Source organism: Canis lupus, chromosome 28, assembly GCF_011100685.1.
Source record: "Canis lupus familiaris isolate Mischka breed German Shepherd chromosome 28, alternate assembly UU_Cfam_GSD_1.0, whole genome shotgun sequence".
Taxonomy (NCBI): domain Eukaryota; kingdom Metazoa; phylum Chordata; class Mammalia; order Carnivora; family Canidae; genus Canis; species Canis lupus.
The window spans coordinates 27,592,031-27,605,022 of NC_049249.1; the positions used below are offsets into that span (position 1 = coordinate 27,592,031).

The 12,992-nt window shown below is 55.7% G+C and overlaps 1 protein-coding gene across 5 annotated transcripts in view; it reads right to left on the reverse strand.

Moving 5' to 3' along the window:
- Positions 1 to 12,992, reverse strand: part of HSPA12A (heat shock protein family A (Hsp70) member 12A) — a 160,443-nt gene that overhangs the window by 60,422 nt on the left and 87,029 nt on the right. Inside the window, exon 1 of one of the 5 annotated variants that reach the window (XM_038578903.1) lies at positions 5,414 to 5,567. The exons of the other annotated variants lie outside the window; for them this stretch is intronic. Within the exon in view, the coding sequence (XP_038434831.1) occupies positions 5,414 to 5,456 (43 nt within the window). The 5' untranslated portion in view covers positions 5,457 to 5,567. Of the gene's footprint in view, positions 1 to 5,413; positions 5,568 to 12,992 lie in introns of those variants that run through there. 5 annotated transcript variants of the gene reach the window in all.

Sequence of the window (12,992 nt, forward strand, 5' to 3'; positions counted from 1 at the left end):
AAAATAATTAACAAATCGCGGTTTAGGTGGTCAGTACATATGGAGTCAGGAAGGTACATCTCAAGTGGCTGAAGACTGAGAAGTTCCCTAAGGATAAGATGTGCCCGTGCAGGTTTTGCTGACAGCCCTGAGTTCTGTTCTAACATCACCCCTCTCCCTGCCACTATCTCACCCTGAGGAATGTACTCAATCCCTCTGAGCCTCTTTCCCCTTGTGTAAAACCTCCCACTTCATGGAGTATTTATGAAGATTAAATGAGACAATACAAGCGAAGCATTTAACACAGAGCTGGTGCTTACAAACTCTGCTGACTCGGTCTAGCACCAGGGAATGAACCGTGTCGGATGCTCCTGCCCTCCGCCCCCCTCATGCTGAGGTCCCAAGTCTGAAATCCAGATAGGTGGTAACTCACTGATTCTCAAACTTGGCTGTTCATCCAAAAAAAGTCCTGATATAATAATTCTGGAAGGAGGCGTAGGCATCAAGACATTGATAAAGCTCCCCAGGTGATTCTAATAGGCAGCCAGGATTGGGAACTAACCCCAGGGGGCTTCCGGTGACCAAGAAAGTGTAGCTTCTGATACTACATGCTCCAGGACCAGCCCCAGCTGCCTTCATTCTTGCTTCCCACCAGTGGACTCTGCAGACAGGGGAGAAAAGGCGCTCAAGGAGGGCTGACTTCGTGTTTGCCAGGAGAGAGGTGTTCATCACTTGCAGGGCCTTGCTTCAGAACCGAGCACTGAAGATCCAAAAGCATCAGGACCTGAACATAATCCCCACATAGACCCAAGTCAGAAGAACCCAAGCTGAATCTGCCCTCCTAAAGCCTCCAAAGAAAGCAGACCAGCTGGACCCGCAGCGATAATCCCAGAGGGCATCTAGGAGGTAGAGACAGGAAAGCCACCTCTCCCTTCCGCCAGTGAGGAAAGAACTTGCTAAATTCCTGCCCCTCTGATATCTGCTCTGCTCCCACAACAGACCCAGGCAGGCTTCACAAGCCCCTTGTCCACACCAGGGAAGGAAAGCTTAGCTGAAGTTCACACGCGCTTTGGGCTCCAAAGCCACATTGCTCCTTTACCCCTCTGCACCTGTTATTGCCCATCTCGGAGCAATGGACTGGGAGTCATTTCCAATAAAAGGGAGGCAGCAAGGATTTGCAGAACCCAGAGCAGTGGGGTCAGCGTCAGTTCTGGGCAGTGCCTGTACTTCTTGGTCCCCTCCTTGGCTCGTCCTGCTTTCCTGGCAATGTCCAGACATGCCTACAAGTGGAAGGCACTCGCTCCCCGCCACATGCTGCTCATTCACTAAAGCGCCTGGTTCCTCCCTGCTATTCTAATTATGCGCAGCAATAATAAAGATGCTTTCTCCCTTACCAGAAGCCTATTTATGCAACGAGAGAGCATTTCGCCCCCACGATACTGAGTCGTCACTCAAACCCTTGTGGGAATCAAAGTCGCATCTCCTCAAGGATTGACTGAGCCCTGCCTACCCCCCTTCAGCCCTACAGCTTCCACCCACTCCTGAGCACCCATGTTTCTAGAAGCACCGCTCTGCTGCAGAGTGGGCAGGATGCAGATGCCATTCCCCACCACTGTGCTCCCCTGTGGATTACTGATATTCATTTGACACACAGTAGGGGGTTTATTGAGCACCTGCTATAGGCCCTCACCAAGAGCATGGAAATGAAAGACATAGTTCCGTGCCCTTGTCAGGAGAAGGGGCATTAAGAGAAAGGCACCAGCTTTTATGGTCCACGACTGATTCACACCCCGACCCCAAGCGTTCACTGGCTGGGTGCTTTGATTCCTTGGCTGGGCAAACTATCCAATTCCTCAAAAGGCTCAACTGCCTCATTGGCAAAATGGGGTAATAATAACACCAAGCTCATGGGGTTGTTGGAGGAGTCGGTGGGGTATACACATATAAAATTGGAACATTGTAAGCACTCGGTGAACACTAGGTGAGATTACCAACAATCAGTTCTGGCAGCTCTAGTACCACGAAGGCAAGACCTCACCAAGATGGATGAGTCTGGGAAGGCTTCCTGAGAAGTGATACCTGAGCTGAGTTTTGAAGGATAAGTAGGAGTTTGCTAGAGAAAGGGAGGATGTTCCTGGCAGGGGGGAAGGGGGGTGGCAGGAGGGCTAAGGGCGTTCACAGAACTTTGGGAAACAGGACCACGACCAGTGGCCTCCCACTTCCATCTATAGTTTGGTGGCCATGGGGCCATGGGGTAGCCAGACTCCACTAGTCTGTGCCCATTCTTTCGGACCCTCGGTGGAATTTCCTCAGGGTCCTATGACATGCCGGGCACGTGCTAAGAGAGGCTGGACAGCTTGACCACCTCCTCCCTTCACTCAAGCCCACTCGTGGCTGTGCCACGCAGGCCTGGCAGCTTTCTCCTGGGTGAAATGGGGGTAACGGGGCCTCTCTTGTAGCCATTCATTCCATAACAAATGTGGGTAGGGCCAAATGATATCATTCAATATTTTCAGATTTCAGCATAAACGGAGTCCTCAGTAAATGTCAACGTTCAAAATATTTGTTTTTATTGTGATTAACTGCCGGGATGTTAAGAATCCCATCTCTAAACCCCAACACCTCCAGGAGGCACCCCCAACACAGGCAACCCCCCCCCCCCGTCTGCCATTCCTCTCCTTAACCCTGTCCCCACCCTGGAGCAAATTACTAGGTGTCTGTTGCCCACACCTCCCCCTGATTGGGTCACCACAGGAGCTAGCCCAGCCTGACCACCCCTCGCCCCCCTGTTCATCTCATCCTTCTAGGGCTCCCTGTGTCAACTACTGCAGGTCTTCGTGGGGGCAGGATTGAAGGTCATCTCAGCTTTTGCTGTCCAAAGCTCTAAAGATTAAAAGGTAGCCCTTCTGGCCTTATAAATTAACTTAAATGTTCTATTAAGGAAACTTGCACACATATACAAAGGGAATAGTAATGAACCACCATGCGCCCATCACCCAGCTTCCACAGCTACCATATTCTGCCAAAATATTTTCTGGCCAGCCTTTCTGGCACATCCCACCACCCAGGGCTCCCACTGCTCACAAGTCCTAACATAGTTTGATCCCTCCAACATTCATCCTTTTGCAGCAGAAGCATCCTTGAAATAATCCCCTGAAGAACACCCTTTTTATGTTCCTAGTAGAGTAGTAATCACTGGCCACACCCACAGGAGCTACCTAGGATGGCCCCAAAGGGCTGGAGCTCTGGAATCGGAGGGACTGAGTCCAAATCAATACTTCCTAGATGTGTGACCTTGGATAGGTCACTCAACCTATGTTTAGATTTCCTACCTGGGGGAAACATGAATTCTGGTAACAGATCTGTTGTTGAGGCTTTAACAAATGAAATAATGTATGCTCATCGCCCAGCACAGTAAACACGGAGTGAAGGAAATCTTAGAAATAGATGTGTTAGATGATGGGTGAGCAGGCTCTGCTCCTGTGAGATACTATTAATATCTCCCATTTTCGAGATGAAGGCATGGGAACCAAGAGAGACCCAGCAAGTTGCCAGGGACAGCCTGCTCTGTGTCCCAAGTCCATGTGTTGGATATTCTCACAGGCTGCCTTGAACTGCAGATCACTGGAAGTGAAGAAACACTCTAGAATAGACACAGGCGAACAGTGGCAGGTGGCCCAGCACACCCAGCATGTGCTTCCCCATCCTGGATGGGGAGCTCTCCCAGCCTGAGGACAGACAACCACACAGCGCCTCTGTGTGCATGTGTCTGTAGGCTAAAGGTGCTGAATTCCATTTTGCAAGACAAATGGTGTGGGGGGAAGCACATCCCTGATCGCTCTTCTGATTTCACACATCCTATGGCCAACCTTGCATTCAACACAGCCATCCACTATGTATCCCAGCATGAGAAGCAAGAAACTGGTTCACTAACTTAGGCTTAGGAAATCTGATGTCCCTCTCTATCATCCTACATTTTTTTTTTTCCAATTTAAAGAAAAAGCTGGGGCGGGGAGGGGGGGGGTAATGAATCAATCCAGTTGCTGAGTGATATCCAGACAAAGCCGCCAGCCCCTTGCCGGCGTTTGCCAGCTGGGGAAAGGCAGGGGCGGGGGCAGATTTGGATGCGTGTTAGGGCCCAGCCAGAGCTCTGGCCTGGGCTCTCCAAGGCCCCTCCCAAGAGTGAGCCCCGTTAGGATATCCCCCTCACCCCCCGCCCCCCGCACTCCCCCACTACTGCAGTGCCGAGTGGGGAGGCACCTCCCAGATCTGCAGGAACAATGGGCTGGGGAGGGGGCAGGTGCCTCTCAGAGCGCAGCAGAGGGCGGGGGCCCGGCCCGAGACTGCAAGACTGCAAGCACCCCGCCCGTGGTGGCTGCGCTGCCATTGGACTCAGTTTCCCCAGCTTTGAGGTCCCCGGCAGAGCTTTTCCTGGATGAATTTTCCTTACGTCCTAGGCATTTTAATTTCATCCTCGCCAGGCGGCTTCACCTGCCGCTCGCCGGAAGCCACCCGGCTACGCTCCCCTCCAGCGGCTGCTCCTGCTAAAAAGCCCCCGAGGTCAGGGACGCGCGGCGCCTCCGTGCGCCCAACTTTCCCCACTTGGGACCCACGATCCCGGCCAGGCCGTCTCCTCCGCTGGCGAAACCATGATTTACAGCCCTGTGCTCCAGCCGCTGCTCCTCCTCTTCCCCCGCTCCCGAGTCCTCTCCCGGTCCTTCCCCGGCACCCCCGCCCCAGCCGAGCCCCAAGCACGCTCCCCGCAGAAAGCGGCCACGGCGCGTTGGCAGGAGGCGAGCGTCCGTCCTCCGCACCCGGCGCCGCCGTCCTCCCCCCAGCCCCGGCCAACGAGGGGCCCGCGGAGCCCCCGCCGCTCCTCCCTCCCAGGCCCGCAGAGTCCCCGGGGATGGGCGGGGCGGGCCGCGCGCCGCAGCCCAGCCCGGAGCTGCACCCCCACTTCGCACGGACGCCCGACCCGGGGGGCGAGGGGCCGGCTCCAGACCCGCGGTTGGCCCCAGGCCCCCACCCCCGCCTCGCTGAGTCACGGAAACGAGCCGCTGGGGCTGCCGGCCCTTCCCTCGGCCAGCGGGGCGCCCGCTCAGGGCGCAGGGGATGCACCCGTGGGGAGGGGGCTCTGCACCCGACCGCAAGGGGCCCCGCAGGCGGCGCCGCCCGGGGCGGGGGTGGCCGGGGCGCTCGGGCGGGGGCTGCGGTTCTCGCCGCAGTGTCCGCACCCGGGCCGGGAGCGCAGCACGTGACCGAAGGGCCGGAGGCGGCCCCCGGGACCCCCGCTCCGCCCCAGGGGGGCAGATGTCCAGGGGCGCGCGCCCACTTTCCCGCGGCCCGAGGGGGGGCTTGCGGGGCGCGGGGCCGAGCGCGCTCCCCTGCCCGCCCGCCCGCCCGCCGCAGCCGCAGGACCCGCGACCCGGCTCACCTCGGGGCCCCGCGTCGCCGCCGCCCGCCTCCTTGTCCGCCATGGTCGCGCAGCCCCCGCCCGCGAGAGGAACCTCCGGCGCAGCCCCCGAGCCCCTGCGGGTCCCCGTCCGCGTCCTCGGCGGCGCTCGGGCCGGGTCTGAGGCTCCGGGCAGCGGGAGCACTGCTGTGACGCGGCCGCCGCCGCAGCCCGGACTCCTCCCCGCGCTCCTCCCGGGCCCGCCCCGCCCCGGCCCCGCCCCCGGCCCCGCCCCCGGCCCCGCCCCCAGGCGCACGCCCCGCCCCTAGCTCCGCCCCCAGGCGCCCGCCCCGCGGAGCCCGGCCTGGGGGGAAGGCAGGGGGAGGCCGGCGCGGGGCCCCGCTCGGAGTGTGCCCGCCCGCCCGCCCGCCCCGCGCCGCGTCTCTCCGGGTCCGGCCCCTCCTCCCCGGGGCTGGCCCCCGCGCCGGTCGCCGCCGAGGAGCGGGCGGGGCAGGGCGGGGCGGGGCGGGTCGCCAGGCGGACGCCGGCGCGGTGAGGGCGCAGGGCTGGGCGAGCGGCGGGGCCGGGGTTCAGGTCCCCGCCGCCCCCGCGCGCGTCCGCTCTTGCGGGGAGCCCGGGCCGAAGCCCCGCAGCCGGCGCCGCGGGAGACCGCGCTCTCCCGAGGGACCCCGCCCCGGCCTCCACGGCGGGTCTCTCTCTCCCGGGGTCCCGGGAGGGCGGGCAGGGGCCACACCGCGGACGAACCCGGAGCGGCCGGGACTCCGCGGGATTCCACGCTGGCCGCGGAGGCTGCAGTCGCGCTTTTCCATATATGGGTTCCCAACCCGGCCCTCGTGAAAAGTCTGAGAATAACGGCATTAATAATGCAGAGCTTCGGCGGTCAATGATTCATCCTCCCTGTCCTCTGGCTCCGCGCCACGGGCACCTGTTGGCCGCTGGCCGGGTGGCTTCCGGGGCCCGCTGTGCAAGGAGGCGATGAGGGTGGTGATGAGACCCCAAGGACCACCGTTACTGGGCCCTTCCGTTATGCCTGGCCCTCTGCTAAGTGCTTAAGAGCCTTATCTCATTTGCTCCGCATAACTCTCAGAGCTGGGGACTAGTGGTCCCCATTTTGCAGAGAAGGAAACTGAGGTTTAAGGGATTTCAGGGATGATCCCTAGAACAGACGTATTAAGTAAGCGACCAAGCTGGGATAACGACCAGCTGCCCCCCTCACACCCTGAGATGGGCCACAGCTCTCAAAGGGTACAGAATAGAGGCTTCATCCTACAACCAGGCTATGGAGGAGGGGGAACAGGGTGCTGCCGGGAGAGCCCAGAGACCAGCCTCTGCTCAGAGAGTGATGTTAGGGTAATGAGTTAAAAGGATAAACTGGCTCTCTGTCTGCCTGAATTAAAAATCCACAACACGCAGTCTCTGGCTGTACATGAGACCATGAGCTAATATTTAATCTCTCTGAGCCTCAATATCTTCATCTGTGAAATGGGTAGGTGAGAACCCACTTCGTAAGAATGAAGAAGGCTAGATGAGCTGATGCACGTAGCATGCACTGCTTGGGGGTCTGGCACATGGTAAGCAGTCCAAAAAGTATTAGGTATTTTTTTAAATTTTTATTTATTTATGATAGGCACACAGTGAGAGAGGCAGAGACACAGGCAGAGGGAGAAACAGGCTCCATGCACCAGGAGCCCGACGTGGGATTCGATCCCGGGTCTCCAGGATCGCGCCCTGGGCCAAAGGCAGGCACTAAACCGCTGCACCACCCAGGGATCCCCAAAAAGTATTAGATATTATTAAGTCACAGGCACCTTTTTACAGTGGACAATGGCCGGTTGTTCAGGACAGTGGGCAATGACGGACACTCCCAGGGTACAGAACACTGTTTTTGTACAGAGTGCCCCCCTACCAGGACTACTTGCCTGCTGAGACAATACCCCAGTATCTCAGAAGCAGACTCAAGACACGGCCCAGAGGCCAAGAGCACACGGCACCCAAATGCAGGCCGGAGAAAGGATCTAGGCGGTCGCCCAGGTGACGAGACTAACCCTGCATCAACGCTCCTAGCTTGCCTTCCCAGTTCTGCTCCTGTATCTCTGCTGAGGGAGGCTGGCCAGGCTGAGGCCACATGGATCGAGGCAAAGAGGACAAAGACAGCCACCAGCATGTGTCCACTGAGCACCAGGGTCACACAGACTCATACCTAACCACTGAGGCCAGAAAGAGTTTTTTATCTACCACAGTTCTTTTTTTTTTTTTTAATTTTTTTTTTTTATTTATGATAGTCACAGAGAGAGAGAGAGAGAGAGAGAGAGAGGCAGAGACACAGGCAGAGGGAGAAGCAGGCTCCATGCACTGGGAGCCTGACGTGGGATTCGATCCCGGGTCTCCAGGATCGCGCCCTGGGTCAAAGGCAGGCGCCAAACCGCTGCGCCACCCAGGGATCCCTATCTACCACAGTTCTGATTAAGTCTGCGTTCAAAACCATGCTGGGCTTCCCGTCATCTACAAGAAAATCCCTAACTCTTCAGCTTAACATTCAACACCTTTGACAACGTGTCTCGTCTGGCATCTCTCTCCCGAGAAGTCTTTCTTCCACCAGCCTTCCTCGGGCATGGTTACAGTCTCTGTCTCCACGTTGGATGCCCTCTTTGCCTCCCTGGTCTACCTGCCCCCCTCCAGGCATCCTTCAGGGCCCCAGTCGGAGGCCCCCACCCTACCTCCCAGTCTCCCATAGTAATCTACACACTCACACGTCTTTATTTTTCTCCTCCTTCTACCCTGCTGCGTGGGCAGCTCAGCACTCAGAAGCCTCCTCTGTCTATCTGCAGACATGCCCACCTTCACATCCAGGGCCTGACCTTCCTCTGGGGCTGCAGACCTCCTGAGAGTCTCCCAGGGCAGCTCCCGGGCCCTTCCCATCCTGCCAAAGCCAGCTCATCCTCTGCCGCCCTCCCTCCTGACTGCAGGATCCCTGTAAAGGCAGCATTGCCCACAAGCCACCGAGCCACACACCAGGGCATCGGCTTTCACTCCTATTTGTGTCTGTCTGAATTTGGTCAATCTCCAAGGCAAGCGCTGTCCATCTGCCTGTGGACATTTCCTCCTCCACCTTCACTTGTCCACATTCCATCGTGTCTCACTGCCTGTGTGTCTACAGGGCCACCCTGCTGGTGTCTCGTCCCTGTCCCAGCTGTCTGTCCATTTACCGTGAATCTGGTCTGCCCTGCCCACCCACCTCGCTGCTCCATCTCCCCTCACCCCTCATGACTTCTTTCAATCCCTCACACCCACCTCTGCCTCTTGTATGCCAGGATTCCAAACGCCTTAAAATGTGTTTGATGTTTGGACCACTTCGCCCTCATTCTGACACCAGCAGCCACCTGGAGAACTCGGAATGAACCTCTCCACTCCAGGAAGCTTTTCCTCCCCCGTCACCACCATCCTGGCTTATGTGCCCATCCTTAGTGTCCTCAAGGCACCCTGTCCCTCTCCATCAGGCTCCTGGCCCCCAGCATCAAGACATTGGCCTTGGCAGCCTGTCAGAACTAGCAGGAACCCCGCAGTCCCCACCCTCCTGCCACCTACGGTGGGAAGGCCTGAGGGCCATCTGCCCTCTCTGCTGACACCCAGCTGCAGTGACATGAGGGCACGTGAGGACGATGGGGAATGACATGTGGGCCCTATGCTGCGGGCAGAGAGCAGAAGACAGTTTTGATTTTCAGGGAGCAGGAAGGGCAGTGCACACTCCGCCTGGGGTTTATCCTCAGGGCTTTACCAATTATCACACTAATTAGAAATCACCCTGGTGAGCACACACTCAGCCAGCCGGGGGCCTAGGTGGGCGTCTGCATGCCTGGCCTCACCTACTTCTCGTGGCAGTCCTCGCTGTTTTATGGCAGAGCAGATGGAAGCACACAAAGGTCGAGACACCTGTGCAGGCTTCCTCTGACCACAAACAGCATGGCCTGTCCCTGTCACTACCGAGGGAAGGGCTCCCACTGTCCCTCCTTGATGCCCATAGTCTCCTCACCAATAGCAGCATGAGATCTCATCACTCCTCTGCTACCAGGTCCTATGTGAATTGGCCTCCTGATGCCTCTTAATTCTATCTCCTTCCACTCTCCCATCCCTCACGCCCAAACACACATGCCATCCATGAGAACATGCCAAATCTCACCCCACCTCAGGGCCTGTGCTATAGGTAGTGGTCCTGCCTAGGACAGTCCCCAAGACATGCACAAGGCTCGCTCCCTCACTCACTTTGGGAAATGCCATCCCCCCCACCCCCCACAGATGGTTCTAAGACTGCTATCTCATCCCCACGGGAAAGTGAGCTCCGTGAGAGTATGATCTTGGACTGTGCTGCTCACCTCTGTATCCCCAGGTCTAGAACTGTGCCCGGTGCATGGCAGGTGCCCAATAAATGCTTGACGGTGGTTGGACTGGTTCCATCAGTGAAACAGGAGCACAACAGGCTTCATCCAGCTGGGAGGACCAAGTCCACCGTGAGGACATCACACTGATTCCTGGCGGCTCTCATGGCCATTTTAGAGCACATCCATCCTCATGGCGGGGGGCGGGGGGGAGGTCACTCTGCAGCAAGTCCCCTGCAGCCCCCCTCCAATCTCCCCCTTCACAGTACTCCATGTGGACCCCCTTCAGCACAGTCCGTAGGATCTCTTCTCTACCTTCAGGACCAGAGGGACCCAGGCTGTGGTCTGTGGTGGTGGGCAGCGAGAACGTCCCCACTTCCTCTCATACCAACCTCAATCCGTCTCAGCTGGTCATTTGAGTCCCCAAAAGGGGCCCAGCCCAGAGCCAAGTCACCAACTTCCAGTACCCTCGTGCTGGTCACTCCAGCCACATGGGGCTATCCTCACGTCTCCAAAACACCAACACCTCCCTGGAAGCACATTCTCCACCCCTTTTCTGTAAATCTTTCTCCTCCTCTAGGTCACAGCTTAGATGTCATTTCTTCCAGGAAACCACTTGGCCCTCCAAGACAGCATGAGGCCCCGACTCTGTCCTCTGGGCCTGACTCCCCATGCCCTGCTATCACACTGCTATCACAGCTCTAGGTGACTATTAGTATTAACCCATTGTATAGATGACAAATGGAGCCCCAGAAAGGTGCAGCTGAGAAGCTGCAGAGCTGAGACTGGGACTCAGGTCTTTCCAGTGTCAGGTGGTCCATCTCCCCCTCCAGCTGCCAGCTTCCCACAGTTGGCCATGTCCACAACTGTAGCCCCCAGACCATGGCATAGTGCCTGGAGCAGAGTTAAATCTAAAAAGGAAGAGCCCCTCAGCCTCAGGCCCTCACCTGACTCATTTTCTCTGAGTTCCTCTTCCCCCACCCACAGATACTCCCTACAACAGTCCCCTCCTTATTCTGCAGGCCCCACACAAAGATGGACCCTCTTCCCCTCCTGATGGATCTGCCACTGAAGCTGCTGATCCTGAGGATGCAGCAAGAGAGGACAGGACAAGTGCAACACAAGCAAGTAGAGTGGAGAAGAGTGTGGGGTCACATGGAGTCAGTCAGACCAATGTCCAAATCTGGGCTGAGTCATTCCCTGCCCCCGTCAAGTGACCCGAGGGCACACCCGTCTGGGTCTATTTCTTCATTGTAGAAGAGGTTGATAATCGTAGGCAGGATAAATATGCGAGATAATATATGTAAAACACTCAGCATAGAGTTGGGCTACCTATGCCACAGTAAATAGGACTTATTATTTAATTCGCAAAATGGGACCACAAAAATGCCTATTCCTTGTGTATCATAAATTACAGAATGGATCTAGGCAAACAATTGGGGGGTAGGTAAAAGACACATGAAAGATACGGGGGTGAGTGGCTTTTTAAAAAAATGTTTATCCAAAGAAAGGTTTTTTTTTTTTAAGATTTTATTTATTCATGAAAACCCAGAGAGAGAGGCAGAGACATAGGCAGAGGGAGAAGTAGGGAGCCCTCCCTCACAGGGAGCCCGATGTGGGACTTGATTCCTGGACCCAGGATAACACCCTGAGCCTAAGGCAGTCACTCAACCACTGAGCCACCCAGGTGTCCCACAAAAAAAAAGTTTTCTTTAATTTTGAGAAACACTGATACTAATCCAAATCTGAGCTTCTATGCAGGAAGCCTCCGGTAAAAGCTGCTTTGGATCTTTATGACACGCCACCAGAATTTTGTCTATAAAGTGAATATCATAAAAGTGACTCCTTTATAACAGGATCAAGATTCAGATGAGCTAAGGCAACATGAAAGCTTAAGGGAGGGCCACCAGGGTGGTTCAGTCGGTTGATTTCGAGTCAGGTCAAGGTCCTGGGATCAAGCCCTGCTTCGGCTCCATGCTGAGCAGGGAGTCTGCTTGAGGATTTCCCTCCCTCTCTGTCTCTGCTCCCCCCACCCCCACTCATGAGCACACGCATGCTCTCTCTCACTCTCTCTCTCTCAAATAATTAAATAAGTCTTAAAGAAAAAAAAAAAAACTTAAGGGAAATCCCAGGCAATAGGTCAAATACATCTTAAAAATCCAAACTCAGAGCTCAATCGTGGTATCCAGTTTATACATCCTTTTCCCTTAGATTTCCACCCCATCTGGTGTGAATCAGCCTCTCCGTTAGCATTCCAAAACACACTTCACATACACAACATGGGTTGCCACATGATTCTTCCCGGAGAAACATTCGAGTTCCACAGGAAATTATTTCTCAAAATAGCACAATCACTCAGGCCTGCAATGTAAACTTGAGGAATGCCTGCTCAGGTAATGAAGGGTCATCCAAATATTTTTTTCCAAGTATTTCAAACAGCAGAGCAAACGTCTGTGGCCACTCTCACAGCCGTAGTCTCAGCTCTGGCTCTGCAAGCTCCTGGCTCCTAATGAGATGGGACGTTCTGGAAGCCACATATGAAGGAGGACAGAGCAGAGTGAGATGAGAGACCGGGTCAGAGAAGGAAAACTGGAATGATCGCGTGGCCAGGAGAGCTATCTATATTGCAAGAGCTGCAACTAACTGTAGATTGTTAGAGCCAAAAGGTTTCGTGTCACAGAGAAAAATTACTTCTTGCATCTTCTCGAGCTTGTAGCCCAGTGCCTGGCTCACAATAGGTGTTTGATACATGTTTCTTGAAGAAATGAATGAGTGGCCAAGCAAATAAATAATGGAGTGGCAACAGGGGCTCGAAGGAAGAGGCTGAATCTCTTGTTCAAAGCCATACAATTATGGTCAACCCCTGCTTCTCAGCTCCGTTGGGCTCTCAGTGTCCCCCCTGCCAAAGGCCCAGCAGGAGGCTAACTGCATTTGATTGCTGATGACTGCCTGCCAGGGACACGAGAAAGTATTCGGGCCCTTTCTAGCTCTGCGGAAATGAATACGGTGATGACTAGTGATGTCTGGCCCCTGCAGAGTGCAGACTGAGGCATCCCTGTGATGCTGACCCCCAGGATCCCTTCCCTCCACCTTTCTAGAATTCTATCCCAGGCAAAGAGAGCATTCTGCCCCAGGCAAAGATAAATCTGAGCAGATCCAGCCACCTGTAGTCTCAAATGCCCAGAAAAGTCCTTGAAAAAAAAAAATCAAATCTCTCCTACCTTGGT